At 40.3% G+C, this 16,327-nt stretch overlaps 1 protein-coding gene across 1 annotated transcript in view; it reads right to left on the bottom strand.

The window, feature by feature from the left end:
* Window positions 1-101: 101 nt before the first annotated feature.
* pparab (peroxisome proliferator-activated receptor alpha b) overlaps window positions 102-16,327 on the bottom strand; it is a 35,010-nt gene continuing 18,784 nt past the window's right edge. The window contains 5 exon segments of the mRNA XM_055037064.1: window positions 102-5,112; window positions 5,114-5,210; window positions 5,407-5,860; window positions 8,224-8,423; window positions 12,394-12,532. Of these exon segments, the coding sequence (XP_054893039.1) occupies window positions 4,968-5,112; window positions 5,114-5,210; window positions 5,407-5,860; window positions 8,224-8,423; window positions 12,394-12,532 (1,035 nt within the window). The 3' untranslated portion in view covers window positions 102-4,967.

The raw sequence follows: 16,327 nt of genomic DNA, 5'->3' as shown, positions 1-16,327 counted from the left end.
ACTGTAAAAGATCAAATTTGGTGTTGAGAAAAAAGAAGAAAGAAAGTGAAAAGATAATCCAAACAGACTCAAGTTGTTCTTTCAGATGTCAACAAACAAGGTAGAGGATTTCAAAATCATTTTATTTATTTATTTTAATTCATTCAATGTCAATTTGCCTTCTTGCAAAGGACTAACTATGCATGACTAAATATTCGGTACATTCAAACATTTACAGTATTATTATCCGAGCCACAAAACACACGGACAACACATCCAAAGATGCTTTCTGTCTCTGAAGTAGACAAGAGCTGCAGAAATAAAGAAATAAACAAGTTGAAGGTCACAAAAAAACAAAAACTAATTCCTATGACTGCTGCCCCTGGAAAATAATAATCTATACTGGAAAAGAAAAGCAAATATTAAAATGTTCCTGTATTGCTGCTTCTGTATTGTGCTCTAAAGCAGAGCAGCACAGACTTGTGTTAGATTGAATGAGAAAGACAGGGACGGAGAAACAGTACCTTTCTATATCCTGAGCTAGTGCAAAGAGGAAGACTAAGAATCCCTGATACAAGTTAAAAAGTCCCTTGTCAATTCTACATCAAACAAAACGCCCCCAAGGGTAAACCAGCTTCACCTCTGGGGCCGTTTTGTAGAGTTTCATTCATTTTCAGTTTCGCTTTTAAAACCCCTTTTGAGCAAATCCTTCATTTTCATTGACAGCCGATCGATTTCTGTTGAAACATCTGATCACATGACGCACCACTCTAGCTTTCTGTTAGGTCACATGAACAGGTCAATGGTTTACAATTTTTCAGTCACGTGAGTCTTCGATGTTGGCGTGTACACACACACACACACACACACACACACACACACACACACACACACACACACACACACACACACACACACACACACACACACACACACCCACACACACACACACACACACAGAGAGACTAAGGCACATGTTGTTGATCACCAAGCATGACCTGCAAGGTGAAAAACTGAGCTGCATTGGGTGAATTCTTTGCAATCTGAGACAAGATATGCAGTTGAAGCCAGATATGTACATACTCTGAGAAAAAAAATGTTTTCCTCTGTTTGACATTAAGTCAGTTTTTTTCTGTTGTAAATCAGACAAGATTACAAACATTATTTCCGTTTGCTTAACGCTAGAATCACAAGCAAGATCTTTTTATTTGAGAAAAGTATTTGTTTCTTGAAATCCAAACAGTTTTCTTCGCCTCTATGCCACTGGGAGAAGACACCTCTTCCTTGTGTGACATCATTCTATGATTAAAAAAATAATAATAATAAAAAATAGGCTAAAGATTGTGATTGCCAACATATCTTGTAAATCCTTGTGTCTGCTTAAATAATTATATGACGGCATAAACAACATGGGGATGTCCGGCCAAGATGGTCCAGGTACGTATTTCCCAGAGATGCACGTGTTTTGGTATGAAAGATGCTAGCTGACAAGTTGATCTGTTGACGCAAACATTGAAATGTTTGACCATAATGATCATTGCTACGTTTGGAGGCAAACGTGGGACGAGTACACCATCCCGACTGTGAAGCACAGCGTTGGCAGTATCATCTCCTGTTTTGCTTCAGGAGAGTCTGGTGCGCTTAACAGAAAAGATGACATAATGAGAATATAAAAACATTCTATGGAGATGCTGAAGTAAATATGGACAATGAGAATCTCAGCATACCCACAAAATAAATGTAAAAAGATACTTTTATTACGGTGGCCATCAAAAAGCACTGATCTCACTCCGATAGAAAGTTTGTGGGTAAATATAAAAATTCATACAGTTTTAAAGGCGACTATCAAATACCAAAATGTATGCAAAGTTCAGAATTTTAATAATTATTCTGGGATTTAGCAAGCAGAAATAATTTTGAGTAAACTTAACTGGCCTAAAACAGAAAAGTTTAGTTTGGCAAAATTAGTTTGATGGAATGTCAAAACAAGGAAAAAAAAAAAAACTAAAAAAAAAAATTAAAAACTGAAGGTTTATGGAAATATCTGGTTTCAACTCTAAGTGAGTAAGTTAGAGGCAGCTTGGAGGTTAGTAATCTATCCGTGGCAGAGCTCATGTTTGAGTTTGTACAATATAGCAGCAAGTCTGGAGAGAGAAAGTCAGACAGAAACAAGCTTGGAAAGCAACCTGTTCAAAAATGTACATTACTGCATCATCTATACTCTGATAGCATATGACGTGATGGCTAATTATGAGTGCATTTAGACTCTCTGATAGCAAACAGAGATTCAATCTGTCAAAACGAACAAAAAAAAATTAAAAGACAAAACATTTTACAGTTGAGGCTGCTGAGGAGCATTTGATATTGATAAAAATCTCTGTGCATATATTATCTCTATTTGTATTCTGATGTGCGACCTGAGGAAACAGTATTAAAAGACACGCTATTTCAACGTATGATCTACACTATATCGTAGCTAAACATTTATAAGATATCTCCTTGTCGTTAAAACTATAGGCAGAGACGACGGAGTCAAGTTTTTATCGGTCACAAAACGTTGTAAGCCGAAACAGTCCAAAGCCGTCTTCGGTTCAGATCAAAAGGATTCGGTTCAGTTGCCAAAGAATGAACAGCTGGAAGCAAAAGTTTTGATGGTTCAGACCAAAGGAATGTCCCCAGCAGGGTTCAGATTTGTGGATATTTTCGGATCGCCCTGTTTCACCTTGATTCTGTTTACGCTTTCAAACCGTGCTATTTCTGAATAAAACGTCATCAGATATAGTCTTATGTACACGTTTTTAGTATAAAAATAGGATCTAATTCAAGTGAAAACTCAAACAGTAAAGCAACACGAACAAGCAGTACACGTCTGTTTTTAAACGTATAAGTCTTCAGCAAAATTAGGGTGTGCAGAGCCCATTACCATCATGTGACTTCAAGACTTGGCTTTTAGTTGGGGTAAATGGTAATGCAATTAACTATGTACAAACACAAAATGACGTCATTAGGGCGAGAAAAAAAGATTAAAAAAAAAACAAAAAACACAATGACACTGCAATAGTCAGAAAAAAGGTTACAAAAGATGAATCCAATTTATGTTACTTTTAAAGCACCAAAATAATTATAAGATTAGTACAGCTGCACATATGCTGAAAAGAGCTGTAAAATAGTAAAATAATTTGAGTTTAACATTTGTGCATAATTGCTTTCCACACATCATGCATTTGAAGATTTCTTATTTGACTGAAGAGAACCTGCTCTGATTGTTGGAGGTCTCCTAGTCAAAGCCGTTAGTCCAAATTCACGTTAAAGAAATAAAATGTTCACAAAACATCTTTTCCTTCAAGAAAACTTAGATGTGAAATCTTGTTGGAAATGCCTTATCCGACAGACGCTACATAGAGATTGAAACTAATTACACTAATTTGACTTGTGAAGAGCTGGAGATAACTTTGCCCGTCCTGTTTAGTAAAATTATAGCGTCAAAAGACACGTAATCCTCATTAAAAAATTCTGATTTTTAATCAAGGTAGACTAAATAATTTCATGGTATTTATAGGGGTGTTTTGTTTTTCCTGGCCGGATATCAAACAGATGATTATATGCTTCTCATATTATTCTGCATGTGTTTTTATGTCACAAAATCCAAGCAGATATTTCCCTTCCTTCTGGTGCCTAAGCTCGCATGTTCTTCTTATACAAATGGTTGGATGACAGCAAAATACGAGAGTTGCCTTTTCATAAACCCACTTGCAACACTGGGTTACGACTGGGACTGGATGATTTCTGGCTGGACCGCCGCTGATTGGGCTCCGGGCTTTTTACGCACAGTAAACTCGTACGGTGGCGCAACCAGGACAAGCTAGCACTCTTTAAGTTAATGCTAGTCATGCTAATGGCTAACGCAAAGTTAAAATAAAGTTAATTGTTAACTCTGTCATCATTTTGTCCTTCTTTGAGAATAATAGAAAAACTGATGCGATGGCATCTTTTCTATGACCATAAAAAAAAATGTTGACGAAAAAAAAAAAATCGGTATTGGCAGATTTTCAAAAATATGAAATAGGCTACAAACGGCTGAAAAACTGCTGATAAACTGATTGGATATTTGTATAAAGACTACATAAAGAAAAAAACATAGCTGGGTTTCTTTGTGAAAACACAGAAAACGCTGGAGCTGAGGCAATGTGACACAAACTAAAAGAAAACATAAATTTCTATATTTAGGCGAGTTGCTGTTGAGATTCTAGTGCGGCTCAAGTAAATCACGAGCTCTCAGCGCGGGACAGAGTGCCAAACATCTGAGCGTGCGTTTTTGTTAGGAAAACGGCTCAGACATTTGTGAACAAATCACAGACAAGTTTGTGCTTACGCTGTGCAACAAGATGCATTTTCAAGTCAAAACCCGGTCATCACAATTCCGCTTGCAATTGCGTTCGTACGTTTGGCGACTCCTCGGATGTGTCCGGTTGTATGAAGAAGAACATGCTGGATGGCTTTGAAGCAGCAGGAAAACCAAATAGCTTCTTTAGTCGCTGCCAGGTCGAGGTGGTTTAATTGAGGCTGACATTATACGGCTCTAACATCAGTATAAATATCTCTTTTCGAAACGCACAACTGGAGTGGCAATCATCGAGTTCCCCGTCTCCTTTTCAGGGCTCACCGTAGGTTAATAGCTGAGTTTGGTCAGAAATGCTACACAGATTTCTACAAAGTGGCTTTAATCAGACGGTGTTTCACATCTGATCTAGTTCTTTTTTTTTTTTTCGGTCTCAGAAGGTTCCAAGCGGTGGAGTGGTGAGAAGCCAGACCAACCAAAGGAACCCGGCCGCCAGAGAAAAGTTCCTTCAAGCTGACCGGAAGCCAGAAGCGAATTCCGCGCGTCGGAGACGGCGCGGCTCAAAGTGGTTGAACCCCAGCTTAACGGAGAGCTCCGTGTCTTCTCTGAACGGTTTTGTTTCTGTTTGTCGGCTGGTTGCTGCAGTCCCTCAGTACATGTCTCTGTAGATCTCCTGCAGGAGCGGGTGCAGGGACGTGTCCTCTGTCTTTTTGATCTCCTGCACCAGCTGCGCGTGCTCCGTGACCAGCTGCCGCAGGTCGGCCAGTTTCTGCAGCAGTTTGGGGAACAGGAAGGTCGTCGGGGTGGTTGGCCAGCAGGTGGAGCTGGAGGATGTGGACGATGCTCTCCTGCATCACCTCTATGTGCGACACGTTCACCAGGCCTGGTCGGTCTGAGGGCAGAGGAAGTCAGAGGAGACATCATGATTGTCTCTTTCAATTAAAAAAAAAAAATCCAGGGTTCAGTTTCTCAGAAAATAATGTGACACGGATCAGTAAAAAGGAATGAATCACTGTGTGTGTGGTGAATCTGTGTAACGAACAGTCGTAGGGTGCAGAACAAACCCAACTGTACAAATTTAGCCTCACCTCCGCAGCAGATGATGGCCGCAACAAACAGCGCCAGGTCGCTGTCGTCCAGCTCCAGCGCGTTGAACTTCATGGCAAACTGGAACTTGGGCTCCATCATGTCGCTGAACGGCCGCCGCAGGCTCTTGAGGAACTCCCGGGTGATGAACCCCGAGCCGTACGCCACGAGGAGGCCGTCTTTGTTCATGCTGGAGGCGAGCATGGCGAAGAGCGCTTCGTACACGCCGTACTTCAGGAGCGTCACCTGGTCGTTCAGGTCCAGGCTCGAGAAGCCCGGCACGGACTTCGCGAACTCGGTGAGCTCCGTGACGGTTTCCACCGATGTGCACTGGCAGCAGTGGAAAATCCGGACCTCGGCCTCTCTGTCCTTGAGGGACCCCGCCGAGCCGACCATCTTGGCCACCAGCGTCTGCTCCGCCAGCTGCAGCGTCTCCATGTCGTGAATCACGAACGGCTGCGAAGCGAGAGCCGAGAGTTCACACTATTATCGATTAATCGTGATTAATCAGTTGTTAAAATTTAGTAATAGATTAATAATCAACCTGAGTATATAAGCTCTAAAAATGGCCATTTGCTGACAAAACACTCAGAGCAGTAATTAAGCCACAACTGTATAAAAATATATACATTTTCCATTTAAGATGAGAAGCCTTTGTCTATAAAAATGTTCTATCCAGAACAATATAATTTTCACCCAATTAAAAATTCTGTATTCTTTTGCTCTACATTGATTAATAATAATTAAAAAAAAGATTAGTAAGCAGTATTTTTAGCTGCAGATGCATCCTTTGCTATAAATGATCTAGCAGCCACTAAACGAATGTTGCTACTGCATTTTAGGCAATAAAATGTTTGGTTTCTTTTAATCAAATAATTGAATTTTTTCCATTTTTGGATCTTTTGTCGTATGTAAAAAAAAAAGTGGCTTAAGGAAAAATCTGCACAATGTGGCACTCCTTTTATCCGATTAATCGATTAATTGTCAGAACAAGCAATAGACTGGAGTCCAAACTGAAATGCGGCCGTCTTTACAGTGCGTACCCCTCAGAGCTATGACGAACATGGGAAATGCTGACTCGGCACAAACACTGGACAGTTTCTACATAATCTCTAGTAAGGCAAAGCCCTTATGGATACGTTGAATAAATAAGGGCTGAAAATTACTGTCCTGATTCATTTATCCCCTCACAACAAACAGAGGAGCTTTGAAGGCAGAACTAAACATCAACTTGAAAGGTAAAATTGTAGCCAGTTGTTTAAAGAAAATAACAAAAAATTATGTAAAGACAGAGATGGACCCAGTACAGGAAGCAGAGAGGAGCGGCTACACAGTTGCTGCTGAAGAACTCGGGGTAATGAAGGCCGATTTAACAGAAGGTCAAAGGAGACAAGGGGAAAGTACGCCAATTACTGCCTCGCACCTACAGTCACCTACTGTCGGAGAAACGCAACAACGTTCCAGCAGCCCTGAAACCAAATGCTCTCGGCTGAGTAGAAACACATCTACATCTTTGACTTGTGCCACTATTTACAGCAATGATGTTCCAGGACATGTTGCTTGTTCTTTGGTTCTATTTAAGCTCTGCAGCTGTTTGCGGAGGCTGCTGGCATACCAGCATTTTATGCTAGTTCAAAACAACGTGCACTTATGAAACGAGGGGAAAAGTCAGGGGCTCAAAGTGTCATCAGGAGAACTTAAACCAGGACTGCAAGCGGAAAACAGGACTTACTAACACACAGCTTTCTGAGGAACGCGGCTGATAATTAGACATCAGGTTGATTTTTTTTAAAAAATCATAAATTATGTTAATTTTAGGCCTTATTAGGAGCATAATCCTTATTTTTTACTCCTAACAATATGTAAGATTTTTAAAGTAAAACTACTGACTGTTATAACTTAGGCTGATGAGTTTACAAGAGAAATAAGAACAATTTTTCAGATCCTTATTAGATTAACCGAATACTGCAAAACAAACAAACAAACAAAAAAAAAGATGCATCTACATCTACAAACACCAGCTGCTGCTTTCACCAGGTGTTTTGATCCCCAACGGCTTCGAGTGACATCTACTGTATGTTTGAACACGGATGGAAACTCGCCCTGTCCTTCCCGACCCATTTAACTCCCACAAACATCCATCTGGGGAGTTTTCAACCAGCTCTGGGCTTTGACTTCTGGCCTGAATTCAACCACTTTTTCCCCACTTCAATGAACAAAGAAGAAACAAAAGGGAACATTGTCGAGACCACCCAGAGAGAAAGTCCTTTTTTGTCATTTCTTGTGGTAGAAAAGATACTACAGGTTTTTACAACTCAAATTTAACACTTTTTAAGACCCTGTTAAGACTAATATGAATACAATTTAAGACATGAATCCACAAAAATTAACAAACTTCATCTAGCTAACTGCCGATAAATTTCCATTTGGCCAGGATAGACAAAAATGCTTGCTAGGAAGGTTATGTAAGCAGTCATACGCAATGAAGGTGTCTAAAAGTGACTCAAACTTTTGCCTGACAGAACCGTCCAGAGAAAAAAATATGAAAAAAAATACCATATATGGAATTAAGACAACATTTAAGGCTTGAGATTAACATAAGTAAGGCCAACTTACTTTTTGAAAATGACTTTATGGCCTTAATTTAAGATACGTTAAACTGAAGACGTGGATGCGTGGACACCCCGTATCACACCGAGATGATTCTTTGAGAGCAGACTTCTAGAGTCCGAAATCTTTTCTTTAGGGAGAAACTAATCAATGTTTTCTGTGCGGTCAACGCCTTTCACTCACCAACCCACCACTTTAAATCAACGTACAGGGTTGCTGGTCTTTCCGGTGAGTATGGTCCGAGCCTTGGCCTTGTTCATGTTGAAGTTCTTCAGGTAGGCCTCGTATATCTGCCTGGCCAGCGTCTTCTGGTCAGCGAGCTGGGGGTTCACCACCTCCCTCTCCCCCGTCACCATCTCCGCCTTCAGCTTCAGCTTCTCCGACTGGGGCATCCTGCCGAACCGGATGGCTGCGGAGAGTGGATTTAGAGGCAGACGGAGATTATTTTGCTGACGTCTAAAGCCTGAAAACGCATTTAAAAAAAAACAATAGATGGTCTAAAGATGTTTGAATCTGGTGACAGTAAGAATGTAGCAACAGAGGCTTTGAATTATGAGCGCTAAATAATCAGACAAAATGAAATTGTTGTATTGTTTCAGTGTCGCTTTTCTGCATGTATCCAGGTGTGATGTGAAACAATGCTTTATTTGTTTGGTACGTGTTGGTAGTGAACCGGGTACTTCCGGAGTAAATAGGTGTACTGCTACATCTCAACTGATGATTGTCTGAAACTTGAAATTGAAGCAGTCATACAGGTTAGGAGACAGTTGTACCGGATACTGACCAAATGCACGCAAACTTCTGAATTCGAAGGACGTTACAAAAAAAATGTCTAAAAAATGGTCTCGCTCAGTTTCCTGGCATTTATCAAATAGAAACAATTTTGGAAATTCAAACTAATCCAAAACAAGGAAAAGTTCGCTCTGATTTCACTTCAGACTGTGAGAAAAAAAAACCGTGTGAGTATGTTTTTATTCAGCGTACATCAATATCTGGTTTCTACTGTTTAAAAACGCCGTCTTAACAACGGGTTATTAAATCTGCTCAGTTCTAAACACTGAGCAGATTTCTTTTTATCTTTCCATTTGTATTTTAATTGTTTATGTTTTTTTGATGTGCTCTTCGAGGTTAGAAGGCTTCCTTTCAGTCATTGTAATCATTAAGATCCAAATCGCTTCCGGGCAAAAGAAACATGTTGAAAAGTAATTTTAATCGCAGATATAATTGACCATTTTAGCAGTAGTGGTAAGAGTAGATTATTTTAGGAAAATCACTTTATTTCTCCTCCTTTTAAACTTTTAAACGCTGTGTTTGTGTCGAAACCTTGTACTTTCACACCATAAAATATCCTCTCAACCTTTCAGGAAGTAACAAATAAAGGTGACACAAAACAAAGTGGGCTTCCTTTGAATTAAACGTACTTCCACTGAGCCCTTATGAAAGTGCGATGGCATCTCTCAGACAAGTTGATCCCATTTAGCTAATAATGGTGATTAGAGGTGACCTGTCTTTGACCTCCACCTCTGTGGTTTAACCCTATGAGAACCTAATGCAGCATATAAGTCTCTCGTTACCCACGTTAAGACAGGTGTCTCAGGTTTTAATGGATTTGATGAGGCCAAGCTGTTGACCACGTACGAATAAACAAACACACATACACACGCATATCTCCCTGAGAACACACAGCGTTCAGCATAAAGGAGGACCTGATTTCTCTGTAGACCTCATGTTCGAGTACAGGGTGGGAACGAGCCGGGACGCGACTCCTGACCCAGATACCGACACCGGGGATGGTGTCACAAGGGGAGACTATCTGAAGACGCTTGGACAGGAGCTGAGTCTAATAAAGATGTGGACAAGTGATTGGTAGTAAGCCCCACTCCCCGCGAGCCGACATGAGCAGATGAAGCGTGAGGGGGAGCGGGTAAGGAAGCTAGACGCTGAGTTGGTTCTGTCCAATCGTCCGTGTTGTTGGTGTCGGAGATGCGGGGTATTGTTGTTACTCACATTTGTGATGTGAAAAAACGTGTTGGTCTAAAATGGCATTTTATTCTATTAGCAAAGTCTCCCAAAATAAATCAGCGTTTCCCCCGCGGTCCTTTACTGGACAGACACTTGGGCCTTTGGCGAGCCTCGTTTCTATTTTCTAGCTCTGACTACAGACATGGCAACGTTAAGAAAGAAGGTATTCCCTCAAATCAACATACCAATTTATGAAGATCGGCACCGACTTCCTTTACCATCTTTCCCATTTTGAGGAGTCACCAATAGAAATGGGACTCTACGTCTTGTAATGAATTAAATTCAATCCAAAAAGACCTTACTAATCCCAGAAGGAAATTAAATGTTGTAACTCATATTTTACAGTTTCCTTGAAAGAGAGTTTTAGATGCCAATGGATCTCCTGTAGCAGTCTGTATAACAGCGGTTTTGAAGAAGCCTCTGAATGAAGACGCTCTCTTGTTGAGTTGTCAGAGACAAGTTTGCTGATGATGAATTTGTTTTGTACAAACAAACTCATTTGAGCACTGTGGGATCCCCAGAAAAACAAAAACTCTTGGCTGATAAATTAACTTTCCCGAAACAAGAACCGAATTGGAAAACTATAGTTTGCTTTTAAAGAACGCTTCTGTTATGATCACTTATAGAAAGGATTCCTAATTGTGCAGAGGGACGTCAAGTTTTCATGAAACACAGAGATTCAACTGTGGAATCAATCAGTAGTCGATGTAAAAATAGCTGCATGTGCCGAGGACAGAATCAGGTCACTCTCATCTAAAATGTCTTTTCCCTCTGGTCACATTTAGGTTCATGAAACTTTATACACAGGCTGCAAGCAGGACCACAGCCGACTCAAATACTACTACAAGTTGCTGAGTATTAAACTTGTCAAAGTTTTGACAATCTTCAAGAGGCAAATGAGTAAAACAAAACAAAATAGTTTTTTTTTCAGCCTCCGTACAACGTGGAGTGCTGTATTGAAGTGTGCAAACTTCCTATGTAAACCCACGTCAGTAATTTCCTCTACGATCTGCATGGAAGTACCTTATTTTTTTAACATCTGATCACGGTTTTGTGGTTGCCGGCTTCCTGCGGACACACAGCGACATTTACCAGAAGCTCCTGCTTTTGATTTGTTTTTTTCCCCCCAATCCTAAAGAGTGTCGGACTGCACTTTCAGAGAATAAATAGTACATTCATAAGCCAGGTTTCTAAAACTATGCTTCTGTCTCAGTGCCAATACCAACAGGTATGAAAAAAAAAAGAGTAATCAGCAGTAGAGAGCAATTCATCAGGAGGCGACAAGAGGGACGGGAGCTGAGGAATGACCGGTGAAAAGATACAGTTTGTTGTGTTTCAAGACGCCACTGATGACGACTGATGTACTTTCCGAGTTAGCGCCTCGCGCTCGGTCAGATATGATGTTTTACAAAGTCGCTACAATGACAAACTTTTAATAATAACAAACTCTGGCCGAACGCTGGCTTTCAAAAACTCGGACGTTGCACAAAATGTTGTAATTTTATTTTCAATTCGAAGGTTAAGGAGATAAATTTAAAATTCTGATTACAATTGTTGGATTCAGCAGCTTAACGTGTTAACACTTTAGTGTAATAGCAGGACACGTCTACATTAATAATTATTTTTATTTTTTTTAAGCATAATATGCACTTTTTTGGAGCTTCAAAAGCAGCTCTGCATCCAAGCATTTTTATAGAAAGTTGAGTGGAAAGAAAAAGTGTTGTACAAAAAGGTGCACAAGCACTTCATGCTTCCCTCGACTGACAAACTTGGTAGTGATTTCAGTTTCCAGCAGGACTTTGGGTCTGAACATGTTGCAAATATTACCAACATCTACCACAATGTTCGCCATGGGAACATTGTGACAAAGAGGAGAAGACGAATGTTGAACTTCCTGAGCGTCTTCTGCAGAACCACAGACTAATCACATCTATACCACACTGAGAATTCACAATATGTCGCCAAGGTCATCGAAGGTCAGCCAGCCCCCGACGCCTTCACAAAATCAAAAGCTTCATGGTGTCAGTCAACTCTGCTATGTCTGTGCGGTAAAGTTCAGTGTGCTATAAAAATCAGTCAACAGAAATAAAGTCCTGAAATACATCGCTTGTGTATTTCATTAATATTGTTTTTTGATATACAAGTTTTATTTGAACTGTATAAAACTGAGATGGTTGAGGTGACGAGGTGCACAGTTTTATAACTAGAACATTAAATTGCTTTTAACTCCATGCAAGTAGAGGGCTGTTCAAGTTTCCAAAGCAACAGCACCAGCCTGCTCAGTTCTCTTCGTCGGCTTTAGAGTGCTTAGTTTCCTGCATTGCGTTGGCCAAACATGCACCGTCTGCAGGACTCACCGTTGTGGGACATGCCCACGGCCAGGCACTTCTGGAAACGGCAGTATTGGCACTTATTGCGGTTCTTCTTTTGGATCTTGCAGCGGCGCTCACACCTGTCGTACTCCAGCTTCAGACGGATGGTCCGCCGAAAGAAACCCTGCAGGAAAACGGACCCAAAGCAGAAATATATAAATATATATATTCGAAATTCGAAGAGTGAATGCATGTTTGGACTGGAGAGAGAAAAAAAATAATTAAGCAAACCTCGAGAAAGCAAATTCCTCGCAACGTTTTGAAAGAAACACTTTCGCCCAAGGAGTTACTTTTTCTTGAGATGTAACACCAGAAAACACTGTTTCTATGCGAGGTTTTTCTGAGTTACAGTTACATCACCTTGAAAACAGCAACTTTTCACTGTGGAGAACAGATGAAACATTTTTGTGTTTGGAAAATGGAATAAGTCAACCTAACCAAACCAAACAGTTATCTTGTTCTCAATACTTACAAAGCAACATTGAACTGATTCAGCGGATCACGTTAAATCCATTTTAGTCACGGGTGACACCAATGTGCCAAGGCCCAGAAATGGTCAGAAAGCGAGAGGTTACCCCAGGTCACCGAGACATTTGACCAGCGTGTTGAATGTCTCTCCCCCACTAAGCCACGCCCCTAGAAGACAGCGAGCCAACGCTGCTCATGTCCGGTGTCATAACTGGTCAGTGTGCCGAGATCACAGGGGGTCGCATTTCTCCGCTGCGGTCAAAAATCCAAACCAGGGGTGTCTATTTGTGGGACCGCCGGCTTTTTTTACACAGGAATGTTCTTCTTGCAGATGTCAAACTTTCACCTACCTACCGGCTATGTGCAGAACCGCTAGTAGACGTTGGAGTGAAGCGGACAGGCCCAAATCTCTTGGACCACTTGGGCTTTTCTTTTTGCATTTTTGTCACAATCGACCCAAAACAAAAGTATTCAGTTGAGATTTTTCTATGAACTGTGGTGCTAAATGGCCTAGTCAAAGTTGCGAGTCTTGAAGTCGAATGGAAACAATTGCGCTCCGTTCAATCTGACTATTTTACAAAGGAGAAGCAATTTCAAGCTGATTATGTAGGAAAGGGTGCGTTAAAAAGCGTCGACTTGTGGGGCTAAGTATAGATGCATGCCACACTTTAAAGATTTTTTTTAGCAACCCCACCCCCCAAAACCAGCACCAGTTATTCCTTACCTCACAGTATAACACATTACCTTGCATTGGTCTGTGAGATAAAAATCCCATTAAAAAAAACTAACATTTGTGATGTTTGCACATGCTTTTCTATTGCTTATTATTGCACATCTGCATGAAGTCAGAGCTTCAATCAAACCTGCCTGTTAGATGAAGCCGTTTGACCTGCGGTTGTAAGTTTAAAACGCTAAATAAAGAAGGTTTTCAGACTGGTCTGACTCAGCCCGGGGATCGGCTGATGGAAAAAAAAAAGCCGTGTGTTTATTTAGCAACAAAACAATGCCATGTAAATGAGATGCATCTCGATGACTTTTAGACGTCGCTGAAGGTTTAGTGTGCACAAACAAACCACAGAGTGACGGTTTGGTTAAGATCAACTGCACTTCTGCCTTTGATCAGGTCAGGTTTACTTCAGCAAAGCGAAGGTGTTGTGTGCTTCTGCAGCGTCACGCAAACATATTTCCGACATGTGACTTTCTACTACAGGCAGAGGTAAAAGTGATCAAGTTGACCTATGGCTTCTGTGATAAGCTGTCTTACGACACAAAAACACACATGCTCACCTCTACACACACACCCGCACATACCTTACACACCTCTTGAACATTTTCCACATTGCAACCAGAAACTTTTGTTTAATGTAATGGGTGTAGAGTGATACAAATGCATCTTTTTGAACTGTTTTTATATATAAATTTCATCAGTGCTTTGCAGAATAACAACAGCAAAGCACTGTTATTCTGCAAAAAAAAAAAATGACTTGCAGAATAACAACTGCAAGTCATTTTTGGAGATTTATAGATGGATGTTTGTCCCCCATTTAACATTGTTGTCAAAAGTGACATAAATAAACAGGGACATTCTCCAGATCCACCCTCCTCCGCTTTACCTAGGACCTACATCTTATCACACAGAAAAACAAATCAAATTCTCTTCAAATACAGTTAATATATTGCCGAAGGGTTTGCCAAGTTCTATTGAAGTTATTTGCTAAAGAGAACCGTATTCTTTCCAGATGAGACCAGTTCCTCCAGCCACAATTTAACCGATGGAACTTCTGATTTTTTCCAGAACATCAACTCTAGCTTTTTTCCTATGATAAAGGCACAAGATAATAATATTTATTATTGGTATTTATTAAATTGAGAAAGCTGAACAGAAACTCCAAGTGGGTCCAACCTCAACTCTGTACGGAGCATAAGTGATAAAGTTCTGAATATGCCCGACCAAAATGGGGCTGATTTTGTACACAAACAGTGAGAATGGAGAAGTGTGGCTTCTTCAATATGGCATTTGTCACACAGTGGGGACGTGTCAGGGAAGATTTTATGTACCTTCACTTTACAGTAAAGAAGCCTGTGAATGACTTTAAATTGAATAAGACAGAGTCTAGAATTTTATTTATAGTCCTTTTACTAATGTTTCCCTGTATGACACGAATTGACTGTGCAAGGGGAGCAGCCCTTTCCGATGCCCCTGTGTAACTGAAATACAGGAGATAGTGTCTTATTAGTGACAATTCTAGCACAAGGTTTAAGAAAAAGGATTTTTAACCATTTTTCAAAGTGTTCACCAAGATCATATCTTCTCAGGGTTGCAAAAAGGTAGTCAAAGGCATTTTCCGAGTCGAGGGAGAGGAGAGCCAAATCAAAAGTTTCCTCCCTCTGAGAGTAGATCACATTATAAAGACGTCGTAATGAAAGAAAGCGTTTCTGTTTGGTATAAAACCCGTCTGATCGGGAGGACTTCATTCATCCATTAATAAAGTCAACCTATTAGCTAGGATCTTTTGATCATAGATTAACAGTGACACTGTCATTACCTACTTCCTCAGGATCCTCATCCTTTTTTGGTATTAGTATTATAGTGGCTTCTCTCCTAGCAGGCGGTGGGATATTATCTGAGTTTGCTTAGGTGTACACTTTTAGCAAATAAGGTGATAAAAGGTCACAAAATTCTTTATAAAATTCCCCAGAACCAGGATTCCCCAGAACCAGGACCAGCTGATTTCCCACTTTTTAGTGATTTAATAGCAACCTGAATATCTCTGTGGGAGAGATTTGCATTAAGAGAGCTCTTGTCTTCCTGAGTTAAAGTTTGGAGATTACAACTATCTATAAATTTCTGTATAATTAAATCATCTTTTACGGCCATTGGAGGAATACAACGATTCATAAAACTGTTTAAATCTATGATTGATGTCTTTGTGAGGTTCAAATTTCCCCATTTTCTGATTTCATTTTGTTAACTGTACGGTCACTTTCCATTTTCCTTAGTTGACTACCCAATAATTAATGAGGTTTTTACCCAAATTCAAAATATTTCTGTTGAGTAAAAATGGAAGCTCTAGTAATGTGATCTGACAATAATTGATTATATTTGTACCTCAGTGAAAGAATTTTTTTATGAGTTTCTGTAGAGGGGTGTGTTGCGTTATCTTTGTGCAGACGCCTAATTTGTTGCTCTGCTCTGCACGATTCCTTCCCCTCCTTGCTGCTCGAAAAGAAATAATACCTCCCCTTAAAAAGGCTTTCACAGTTTCCCACAGTATTGAAGGAGTCGTTCCCGGAAGGTCATTCATTTCAAAGGAAAAAGGTAATCTGCTCTCTGACTTTAAATTGGATTCTGGCGCGCTCAACAGTTGCAGGTCTAATTTCCATGTTTTGTTTGGTGACGAGCGGCCCAAGTATGGATCTAAAACAAGATTCAGGTTCCCTCCAATGATTA

This window comes from Poeciliopsis prolifica, unplaced genomic scaffold (genome assembly GCF_027474105.1).
Source record: "Poeciliopsis prolifica strain line A6 unplaced genomic scaffold, Auburn_PproV2 SCAFFOLD001, whole genome shotgun sequence".
Taxonomy (NCBI): Eukaryota; Metazoa; Chordata; class Actinopteri; order Cyprinodontiformes; family Poeciliidae; genus Poeciliopsis; species Poeciliopsis prolifica.
The sequence above is the reverse complement of the archived record's forward strand: the minus strand, read 5'-3'. Positions and strand labels throughout refer to the sequence as shown.